Source organism: Fomitopsis serialis (assembly GCF_022376445.1).
Source record: "Fomitopsis serialis strain Sig1Antser10 chromosome Unknown B0H18scaffold_76, whole genome shotgun sequence".
NCBI classification, from domain to species: Eukaryota; Fungi; Basidiomycota; class Agaricomycetes; order Polyporales; family Fomitopsidaceae; genus Fomitopsis; species Fomitopsis serialis.
Window position 1 is genome coordinate 20431 of NW_025955036.1, and position 10808 is coordinate 31238.

Genomic DNA, 10808 nt, shown 5'->3' on the forward strand with positions numbered 1-10808 from the left:
CTGTATCTGCATGATAATTTGTTCGGTACGAAATCGCCTCCCGTACGTAAGGAGGCGAGGACATAAGGTTCGATAGATGCGTGCTTTGAGTCATTCTGCAAGATGCAAGAGAGGATCCGATCCTCCTACCAACCTGCGCTCCCGCTTAGGTCCGTCCAAAGACGAATCTCATTCAAGAGGGTAGCAGCAGAGACAAGCCAGCACGAATGTGAGATCACACGCACTGTAAACCCCTACGTAGAGGCATCCAGTACAGCAAGAGAATATACGGATCGGCTAGCAAAGAAGGCGCATATAGCGACGTAAATCGAGCATGCGGTGTAGCACACGCAAGCATAAGACTAGCTCGCAGGAGTCTTCCGAGGCAAGGAGCAGAGTAGTCAACCACTCACGGCAGGAGGTAGATCACTTCCGTCGCCATAGTCACGTCATACGGCCCTATGACTTCAGCTCGACCTCTGGCTTCTCTCTATCGCCGGAAGCATGCACAATACCAAGGGAGATGCCCGGGATGCCGGACGAGTTCATGAGGTTGGCGATGAACTCAGAGAGTTCAGAGGTGATGGCATAATCGGCCGTCCCGTCGTAGAACGACGCACCACGCAGAGGGGTCTGCGTTTGAGCATATACGGGCAGGGCGAGAGTCGCGACAGCCTGGACGACCGAAAATGCTGAAGCCGGCCATCTTTGCGACGACATAGCACGACAACGAGTGAGCTGGGAGCTGAGTCTGCCCTATGCGAACATTTTGAGGATGTGCCAAATGAGCCTGCGACCGTCCGTGGACGACGCGAGTCGGAGGTCGCACGCGCTGACTGGGTTTGGCGCGCGCGGAGGAAGCCACAGACGCGTCGAACGCCCGAATCGGAGGATCAGTGTGCTCCCTTACTCTTGCTCGAACTCGTTCGAACACATCTTGCACCATCTACTTTTCTTTTGACATGCCACCATGTCTTCGACATTCCGGCGAGCGTACCATGTCCACTCCCACAGATTGGCTGTATGCAGCCTTCAGATAAGACAGCTAGAAATCACATACAACAGCCTACCGTGACGATTCGCGTAAGTATCGTGCCAGTGACAAGTGGCTCTCTCTGTCCTTAAGTACATACATATCAACATCAAGTGCCCTCATAACCTCATAGATAACAGAAACTACCAGGAGTAGTATTTCAACGCACATATCTCAACCTCAGTCCGACGCATAACTACTACGCTCAACCCGCCACTGTCAGAACGGGGGTTCCCCGTCTGTACGTAGCTCCTTCGCTTGTGGAGTAAGCGCGATCACAGTCGTGGTACCAATTAGAATACGTGTCCTTTGACCTCACCGCCCTGTCCCAGACGTTGAAACTCCCGTTGGCGTGCGCCACGCAGCCACTGGCGCCGAGTGCTGAATCACCCTGCGCACCTGCATATATCGACAGCTCGTCGTCGAGAGAGGACACGGCAGGCGGGATGATTTCTCTCGCTGCAGGCAGATCGTCATCCGCTTCAGCTGCACGCTGATAACTCGCGGGCTCCCCTTCGTCAAGCAGTAGGAAGCCAACTACAAAACCGTTCGTGAGCAGGCATCGCCATAGAACACTGTTTACTAGTTACTCACGGCCATCCTCAGTCACCTCGATCGGAGGTTGCACTTCCTCCAAAAATCGGGGGATGTCATCGGGAATGGGGTATTCAACGCTGTTGCCGCTATTCTCACGTCGAGCCTGATCATAATCTTCGTCAATCACCGTGCAGGTTACGCTGACTAGTGCCCTCCATACCTCGCATACCATATGAGGTCTATGTCGCTCGCAACTGCGACGGCCGCATCGGAGTGCTGTCATCGACGGTGAGCTAGACCAAAACACGCGTGCAACGGAAACGCTCACCTCCAAAATATAGTCCAACACAAATTTGACTGGGTCGTATGGCTTCCACGAGAACACCGGCATATTAGACAAGTTAGAGACACAAGCGCACGTCCTCACCTTCACTCGCGACGAGGTCTGTTTGGCCGTCGGGCTGTCGCCTGGGTCGCGGTCCACTGACGGATCCCGAGGTTCAGCGGCCGCTGCGATCTTCGACGGCAGTAGTAGACGTTTCGCCATCTTGAAGTAGTGCAGGAACACGCACTGGTCGGAAGGATACTGCTCCTGGACATGGGGGAGCTGGTAAGGTCCCAGAGGCTCGGTCGTGTTTGTTCTGGGGAATCTTTCTGGCCCTATCCTGGGAAGGCATGTAGCGGTTGTTGTCTCTCTCTGCGTCTCAATGCGAAAGGCGTTAGAGACAGGGACGCCCAGATCGCCGCTGAAGGTAAGCTTCGTGTGCCGGCTGTCATCGAGGAAGGCTACGACGGCCCAACGACTGGTTTTGACCCACCCTCGGACGAGGAGTATGTCTTCGATAGCGATGGGGAGGTCTACCTCATCTGAGGTTGCCCAGTCGTGCCAGGCATCTATATTCTCCTTCATATATCTGGCCACCAGGCGATTCTGTTGCACGAGTTGACGCTTTCCGGGGGTATCGAGGAAACCAATGCGCCGTGTTTGTCGGTACATTCGCATCGCAACGCGCCTCTGACGTCGAGAGTATGAACAGAATTGAGTGCGACTCCCATCGGTAGAACGCACTTACGATCCAGCTCCACCTCCTACCTCGATACGACGGACAGTCGGGCTGAAGAGGGGACCTCTGTCAATAACATTGTTGGATGAAGCGATTGGTACCGGGCCGAGTAGGAGTTTCTTGAAGTTCGGAGGGACGGCAATCTGTATACTGTCCTCGGCCTCCCTCGTCGCATTGAAGAGGCGGTAAAAGCCTCCCTGAACAATATATCCAACATCGCCGATCAGTATGTCGCCTTGCCCGTGCTTCGGCTCCGGGTCCCACATAGGATAGCCCAGCGCGAGCTTGAGGAGTTGTTTAGCATACACATCGCTTGCGATCGCAGCAGGACTGGCATCCACAGCGAGTGTTGTTTCTGAAGGAGGCATGACAATGCGACAGTAACTGAGTGATGGAACGTAGGCTGTAGGCTGTGGCAGCCAGCGCCACAGACGTATCAAGCGCCGCCGAGGAGCCGCCCGATCATGCAACGATCATGGACGCCTTTTGTCCTCTTCCTCCACCCCATTATGGATTTACACTCTCCCTTTGTTCGCCCTTCCTGCCCAGCGGCAACTCGTGCGTGCACTTCTGCTACGAGGATGCCCCAGAACATACTATATGCACTTTCAGCCTCTCTTTGCCCTCGCCCGCTAGTACCCCATCGACTCCCTGATGCATCCCGAGCTGCCCTATCTTGCCTTCATCGCCGCCTCCCTTGTCTTGGTTCCTCTCCCTTGGCACTGGCGAGCCCGTAATGTTGCCACACTCTCGATTATTGCGTGGCTGTTTGTCGTGAATACGATCTATGGCGTCGACGCTGTCATCTGGGCGGACAATGTAGACATCGTCATTCCCGTCTGGTGCGACATCAGTAAGTCTGTCCTACTATGTGGTGTGGTGTAGGCTGATTACGGTGACCCTCAGCGACGAAGATTCTAATTGGTGCAAATATGGCATTACCTGCTGCCTGCATGTGCATTTGTATCCACCTCGAACAAGTCGCGTCTCTCCGCGATGCGAGGATATCAACTGCCACCAAGCAAAGGAGGCAGGTCTTCGAGGGCCTCATTTGTTTCGGTCTGCCTGCGGTTTGGATGGCTCTTCGTACGTTGTATCCATCGTCCTTCACTGTTACGTCTCTCACTTGGCCTACAGACTACGTCGTCCAAGGACACCGTTTCGACATCATTGAAGGCTACGGTTGCCGACCCAGTACATACGTCTCCGTCCCCTCCATGCTTCTCCTCTGGGTCCCGCCACTCATCCTCTCCGCTATCTCCTTTGTCTTCGCCGGTAAGCCCCACGTCCCTCTACGAGATACTAACTGACCTCCCGCCACCAGCCCTCGCGCTACACCACTTCATCCAGCGCCGCCTCACCTTCGCCAAGCACCTCGCCAACTCACGAAGCGGGCTCACCACCTCGCGGTACATGCGCCTCATCTGATGTCCACCATCCTGATGTTCATCGGCGTGATTTCCACATCCATCACGCTGTGGTACTCCACGCTCAGCCTCCGCCCGTGGACGAGCTTCGCGGACGTGCACTGGGGCTTCTCCGCGATCGACCAGTATGCCATGTTCGGGACGCCGCAGCTGGCGCTCACGTATTACTACGTGATTTGGCTGATCGTGCCGGTGTCGTCGTTCGTGTTCTTTGCGTTCTTTGCGTTCGGACGTGATGCGGTGATGGAGTATGGTGCCTGCGTTGCATGGGTACGGAGAGTCATGCTTAGGCAGAGGCAGACCGACCGCAAGGCTCCTTCTGACTTTGTTTCTCTTCCTTCGGCAAGGTGAATATTGACCGCAGATGTCTCTTACCGCCTCCGCTGATATCCATCTGTAGGATGCCCACGAGTCCTTTCTCGAAGTTCTCCAGCTCATCAAAGAGCACCTTCCCCACAAGCGAACCAACTACGCCTATCTCTGCGGAGAAGAACGCCAGCTTCTTTGAGAACCGAAACCCTCCTACGTTGCCACCTTTGTGCCATTCCCTTGGCAACAGTTTCACTTGCCCCGACAGGCCGTATTCGTACACTTCGTTTGTTCGCTCTTCCTCGCGCCCGTCTCCACCGTCTGTTCAATTTTCTGGCCGTGGTTCGGTTAGACATGCTCTCTGATTACCTCTGGCTCATATCGTCCTGGTCTTCTCTGTGCGCCGCCACACAGATTCCTCAATGGCTGCTCTCGTTCGATGTACAGATTCCCTCGCTGTAACACAACTCGCTGTATCTATAACTTCGCCTCGAACTTGATATATGGGCTTCACCGTCATGCTATGGTCTTTACGCTCTGTTCTCTGGTGTGGAAGGGGGCGCCTTCTGATTCAGGTCTTGACGCAAACCCTCTATTGTTCATTTCAGCTTCCGTTCGTACTCCTTTTGTCTCCGCACTGTTAGTCGAGAAAGGTTGAAGTATGCAGGACCTTCCTTCTCACTGGAAGAAACAATGCCAACGAGCTCAACCCAAGCCCGCCTCCTATCGATATTTTTGCAACATATGTAGCTTCCTGCAAGTACGACGCCCTGGCACCCAGTCAGTCATGTGCGGCATATACATAAGTACTACCAGTGGCGTTCCGCACTATGCCACGGCTGTGTCGTCTCATCTCATCCGACTCGGAGTGGACGGTAAGTACCCTGAGAGTAGTCCAGGTATGCGGGCTGTGCCGGACCAGTACCAGACGTTTGAACTACCACTAAGTTAGGCTATTACTACTATGTACTAGGTGTATGCGCTCCATTGCGCTGCGGGGGAGGGGGAGGGGGTCAGCCACCCCGGGCCGTCTAATCCCGCCACAATCCTGATCGGCGTCTGTCGTTGTGACCGGCTTGCTTGACGCCACGACCTCTCACGCTCGCTCATGGATTCTTCGGCATCTGAACGATCTGAACGTTTGAACTCTCGTCGTCGACACTGCGCACTCTCAGCCGTGAAACAATAATCTAGAGCTTCAAAGTTATACACAACTGTGAGGCGACCAGACACCCCTTTGCATCATATGGTCCTCGTCGGCCGTCATCCGCACGCTCGAAGAATTCAGCCAAGTGTACAACGTTCAACGTCAACATTCAGATGTCCGAGTCTCAGCGGCGTCCATATTGGCTCAGCATACTGGGGCGACGTTCAATTCTTATTGAGCGTGGGCAACCTCAGCGGCTATGAACGCATATCGTATCCCCACAAAATGCAACTGGTTACTGGTACGGAGGCTTACAACACGATCAATAGGTAATAGGCGACCACTATCAAGGGTCATGACGGCAGAAAGTCGAAAGTGAGTAGGAGTACAGGCCTCCAAAAGTGATAAATAGGCTACTGGGGAGCTGTCAGTTTGCGAGGGCAGCCCGATGTCCGAGGGCGCACTCACAGGATACAGGTGTAAGCGGCTACATTGGTCTTCTTTCGGTGACTCCGGAAGTGGGACAAATGGTCCCGCTGGTGAAGCATCGTAGGTCGATATGTCTTACAATTGTTGGAAGCTGGGCCACTCACGGTATCGTTGGTTATTGCGGCATTTAGGAAATGACACAGTAGAAGCCTGTGCCACTACCGCTGTGCTCGAAGTCCACTGGGACGACGGGTTCGTCTTCCGACTGTTGACGAAAGTCGGCGAGGGATGCCTCAAGTGAGAGGATAGTATCGAGCGTGTCCAAAGAATCCATGTGAGCAGTTTGAGTGGGTCAAAAAGGTACGCGGAAGTCGCTAGGGTCTCTTGGGGCGGGCAAGGTGCGTCTCCCTTTCCGTCCTTTATACGCTCTCCCTCGCTGATTAACTCATGCCATAAGCGTGTTCCGGCCGCTCAATGAGGCCAGAGACCATTGTGCCCCGAATAAAGGATGGTGGGCGGATCACGTGACTCTCTGATCGTCCTTTGTGGCTTGAAGCGCCCATGTCTTGCATTGTCCTGGCGAACCGTCTTTTAACCCACCTGGCGGCAGTGGCGCGTTCAGCCCAAGCCCCCCCTTTCACCGGTTAAACTATCCATCGAGTACTCTCTGGCGATGGCCGCCGACCCCACATATCCTCTGTATCCCGTCATTGCTTTCGTCGGGTTCGTTCTCGCGTTGATACCCCTGCCATGGCACCTACAGTCCTGGAATTCCGGAACCTGCTATTATATGATCTGGACGGCACTCGCGTGCCTTAACGAGTTTATCAATTCCGTTATCTGGGCGAATACCGTCCTGGATGTTGCGCCTGTCTGGTGCGATGTCTGTAAGTATTCAGTCGCTCTCAGTCATCTCCTTGGCGCTGAATGTTGTTCAGCCACAAGGATTACGGTTGGCGCATCAGTTGGTATTCCCGCTGCTTCTCTCTGTATCAATCGTCGACTATATAAAATCGCACGTATGCATGCGGTGGGAACGACGAAATCCGAGGTATGCATCTTATATCTGTGTGATCCTCTCGTTAATTGACGGTGTTGGCTAGAAACGGCGCGCCATCCTTATTGACTCTCTCATCTGTGTACTCTTTCCGGTGATTTGCATTGCTCTTTGTGAGTGACCTTCCCCTAAAGTCTACGCGGCGCTCATACTGATTGTGGAGCAGCGTACATTGTGCAGGGTCACCGCTACAACCTCTTTGAGATACTCGGCTGCTATCCTGCGATATATAACACTATCCCCGCATATCCATTGGTTTACATGTGGCCGGTCGCCATCGGCTTGGTGTCGGCGGTGTATTGCGGTAAGTCTATGTCGAGTCCAGATTGGGTGAAGCACTCACGAGCTTCTTTTCAGTCCTCTCGTTACGTTCTCTGCTTGCCCGACAAGCCCAATTCCGCGAATTCATCTCGGCAACCACAGGGTTGACCAGCAGTCGTTACTTTCGTCTCATGGCCCTGGCTGCGACAGAGCTTCTCTTCACTGTTCCATTTGGGATCTACCAGATCTACTGTAACTCTCTCGGCGGCGTCGCCCCCTGGCAGGGTTGGGCTAACACCCACTACGACTTCTCCCGGGTGGATCAATACGCTGCTATTCTTTGGACGTCTGACCCTTCCCTCGCCGTTCCACTGCAGCTGAGTCGCTGGATCATAGTTTCCTGCGCTTTCATATTCTTTGCTTTCTTCGGCTTCGCGGAAGAAGCGCGGAAACGCTACTACGCCATTTACTCCGCGATTGGCTCTCGTTTGCAAGCTCTGCGTGTGTTGGGCTTTAGGCATCGGAGCGAGTCGTACGTCATTTTCGTTAATGTGCACTTCGCTTATGCTCACGCCGTTGACAGGAAACATGCCCCCACGCAGCCGAAAGCCCCCTGCTACCCAGAGGAATCGTTGCCCGCATATACGCCACCTGCTTGGTCTCCCGGATGGCGCTCCCTGGCATCCGTTACAGTCGCCGACAGCGACCCTTCCCCCATCGACTCGTCGTTCTCCGACAAGTTCCCAACAGACTTCACTCAATCTGCGCACGACAAATGCTGACGCCCTTGATATGACCTACACGACGCTTTCCATTCTACTACCTCTGTGCCCGTGGCGTTTGTATCGCTAGTAACGTATTCGTACTGTATAACCAATGATCTTCAGCTATGTATATGGACGTCGTCTGTGCCGAGTGATACCGTTATTCTTGTGGGATGCCATCCAGAACCTCTGACTTTTAAGGGTCACTACGCATCGCAGCTGTACATGAAGACCGGTGGCTTTGTCGTGTCCATTCATTGAACTCTGGAAAAGGTTGCTTGAGGCTGCAAAATTGACGGCGACACAGGTTCACCCAACTCAAAGTCATACACAGCGAACGAATATGATAAAATATTGCTACAAGACCCGCTCGACAACTTACAAGTACAGATACAAAGAAGACGAGACGTGGTTCATCCATCATGTGATTCGTGGCATGTAGACGGCTGAACGTTGGTGGGAGTAAGAGGCCGAGTAGCCTCTATGAAGGAGGGTATGCACGAGGCGGAGGCGTCAGAGGTAAAGGTGCATGCATGCTTGTACAGTGCTTGGGACGGTATCCATTGGAGGCGCTGGGGGCAGGGTAGCTGGAATAGCTAGGCAGAGACGAGTTCCAGGGGACACTATAAGGAGTGAAGGACGTCCTGAACGACGGCGGGCTATCATTCCACACGCTCGGACCCTTCTCAGCGTCGGGGCGAGTAGGCGTGCGGAGAGAATCGTCAGAAAAACTAGTCTTGACGAAGGTGGTAGAATCCGAAGGTGACACGGGCGAAGGTCTAGGGACACGGCCACTGTGAGTAATCTGACGCAGTGTGTGACGACTGAGCATACCTGAATACAGGAAGAGAGGCGAGGACTTTGACTTTGTCGTTGGACGGTCGTGGCCGCATCCACCGAGGAAGGAAGCGCCGGATCCACTCCCAACATGCGATGTATGATTGCGCGGTATCTTGACCGAACGCGAAGAATATGAAGAATAGGTACGCTGAGACGGGCACAGCCCACCAGAGGAAGTACGCCATGACGAGAGTTTGCTGAGGTATCGTAACCGTGGGGAATTGGCCGATACGGGAGAAGTCGGAATGCGTGTTGGACCAACTGATCCACGGGCGCAGCCCGTCGCGGTAGGAGAACCAGGTATTGAGGGCCGTGATAAGGAGACCCCAGAACATCTCGACGAGGGCCATTGCCATGAGGCGGAAGTAGCGAGAAGGCGTTAACGCGGATGAATTGCTTTGTAGGTGTTTCGCGAACGTTGCTCGTCGACGGAAGAAATGTGCGAAGGTAAGTGCTGCGAGTCGGGTGAGATGACGTGATATTGGTCTCAGAATTGAACTTACCTGCGTAGACGAGCGTCGCAAGGGACAGGAGTATAGGCGGAAACCGTATGAGGAAAAACTCGGGGATGGAGACATACGTCTCCGGTCTACAGCCTAGATTCTCAATGATGTCGAATCTGTGGCCCTGTACAACGTAGTCTAATAAAACATGAGTCAACGACGACGACGAGAGGGGGGCTACTCACATAGGCCCATGTAGACGGCAGGCAGTCCGAAGCAGAGTACGGAGTCTATTAACATCCGTCTACGTTTATCTGCCTCGGTGATCTGAACCATTCGTGCAGACGCGATGCGCTCCAGATGCATACATAGCGCAAGGCATGCTGCTGGAAGTGCAATGTTTGATCCAATGAAGAGGCGCGTCGCTGAGCGGAAACGAGATGAAGGTGAGTCAAAGCGATGAGGCCCGATACCGTAGAAACACACCTATGTCGCACCAAACGACATGTTTGACTTCGACGTTGTCAGCCCAGGCAAGAGTGTTTATTCCTTGCGCCAGGTTCACCGCGAACAACCACAAGCTTATGGCGATGGTTGCTACGTTTCGCGCTCTAACGTGTGCGGGTAGAGGGATGATGACAAGAACAGCGGCCGCGAATGAGCCTAGTGGGAGTCCGACCTGCATCGTTCGTGTTTAGTGGTAGAGAGCGGGCACATCTGAGCAACAAAGATGGCCGGTTCATGCTCATATCTGAGAGCATGTCGTTATAGATGGTCGTTTTGGGCGAACAAAGACTCGGATGTCTGTTGTCACTGGCGCCCGCCAATGAGATGCTTCCCGATATGGCAAGTGTATGCAAGTGTGGCGCGGCGCTATCCGGCGTCGCCGTCACGGTCGACTGAGCTTCTTGCCTCCTCTGTCTAGACTGTACTCTCCAATGCGCCTGTACATCTTATCTTTAACTTACTTTCCTTAGCTGCGGTAACATGTCATGTCTCGAGGGAGAATTGGTGCATCATGCATCATGTACCAAGTCTGTGAAGCGACGGTCGGCCTCAGGCTCAGAGCTCAGAGCGTCTCGCACAACGGCAACATCATCAACTCTGCAAGGATAGCAAAGCAACTGTGTCCTTGCCGTGGCATCCTGAGGCCCTCAATTTGGCTGCATGCTATGATATATTTTGTGCATATCTAACCTGTCTGAAGAAGTTCGTGAACCTCCCGGTCGGGGTCAACAACGCCTTTGATTCCACGCCTATCTAGCGCGATGTTTGTGAGTACAACCTCTGGGTGATCATTCGACGTGCTTCTAACCATTTGATTCAGCGACGCGGGTTGTCATTGCTACTTCAGTCGGCATACCGGCCGCGTCCTTATACGGCTGAATATGTCATTGCGAGGGTAACCACTGTGACGAAGTTCGTGGCGACGCACTCTCACCCAACTCTCACCATCATCTACTACCGCCCTGGCGCGCCGCGGAGAGTGCATGACGTTCATGGTTCACCATTCTGCCT

General features: G+C 53.8%; 5 protein-coding genes across 5 annotated transcripts; 3 read left to right on the forward strand and 2 right to left on the reverse strand.

Annotated features, from left to right (window-relative positions):
- Nucleotides 1–985: 985 nt before the first annotated feature.
- B0H18DRAFT_1027020 (uncharacterized protein) lies at nucleotides 986–2997 on the reverse strand. The gene is made up of 7 exons (XM_048029850.1): nucleotides 2623–2997; nucleotides 2522–2564; nucleotides 1977–2498; nucleotides 1878–1919; nucleotides 1779–1825; nucleotides 1607–1695; nucleotides 986–1549 (listed from the first exon to the last, which is right to left on the reverse strand). Exons 1-7 carry the CDS (start codon nucleotides 2979–2981, stop codon nucleotides 1218–1220), a joined length of 1434 nt encoding a protein of 477 aa, XP_047889644.1. The 5' UTR covers nucleotides 2982–2997; the 3' UTR covers nucleotides 986–1217.
- A 92-nt stretch (nucleotides 2998–3089) lies between these two features.
- B0H18DRAFT_1027021 (pheromone A receptor-domain-containing protein) lies at nucleotides 3090–4868 on the forward strand. The gene is made up of 6 exons (XM_048029851.1): nucleotides 3090–3466; nucleotides 3520–3699; nucleotides 3751–3888; nucleotides 3938–4022; nucleotides 4109–4387; nucleotides 4441–4868. Exons 1-6 carry the CDS (start codon nucleotides 3268–3270, stop codon nucleotides 4712–4714), a joined length of 1155 nt encoding a protein of 384 aa, XP_047889645.1. The 5' UTR covers nucleotides 3090–3267; the 3' UTR covers nucleotides 4715–4868.
- Nucleotides 4869–5347: 479 nt separating this feature from the next.
- Nucleotides 5348–5987, forward strand: B0H18DRAFT_1027023 (uncharacterized protein). The gene is made up of 2 exons (XM_048029852.1): nucleotides 5348–5909; nucleotides 5965–5987. The coding sequence occupies exon 1, from the start codon at nucleotides 5596–5598 to the stop codon at nucleotides 5827–5829; it is 234 nt and encodes a 77-aa protein (XP_047889646.1). The 5' UTR covers nucleotides 5348–5595; the 3' UTR covers nucleotides 5830–5909; nucleotides 5965–5987.
- Nucleotides 5988–6598: 611 nt separating this feature from the next.
- Nucleotides 6599–8025, forward strand: B0H18DRAFT_1122381 (putative fungal pheromone GPCR, STE3-type; the record flags this gene model as incomplete). The annotated part of the gene is made up of 6 exons (XM_048034507.1): nucleotides 6599–6812; nucleotides 6864–6976; nucleotides 7029–7095; nucleotides 7149–7286; nucleotides 7340–7775; nucleotides 7827–8025. The coding sequence occupies 6 exons, from the start codon at nucleotides 6599–6601 to the stop codon at nucleotides 8023–8025; spliced, it is 1167 nt and encodes a 388-aa protein (XP_047889647.1).
- A 761-nt stretch (nucleotides 8026–8786) lies between these two features.
- On the reverse strand, nucleotides 8787–9975 carry B0H18DRAFT_881695 (GPCR fungal pheromone mating factor; the record flags this gene model as incomplete). The annotated part of the gene is made up of 4 exons (XM_048040857.1): nucleotides 8787–9301; nucleotides 9351–9488; nucleotides 9536–9715; nucleotides 9777–9975. 4 exons carry the CDS (start codon nucleotides 9973–9975, stop codon nucleotides 8787–8789), a joined length of 1032 nt encoding a protein of 343 aa, XP_047889648.1.
- Nucleotides 9976–10808: the final 833 nt, after the last annotated feature.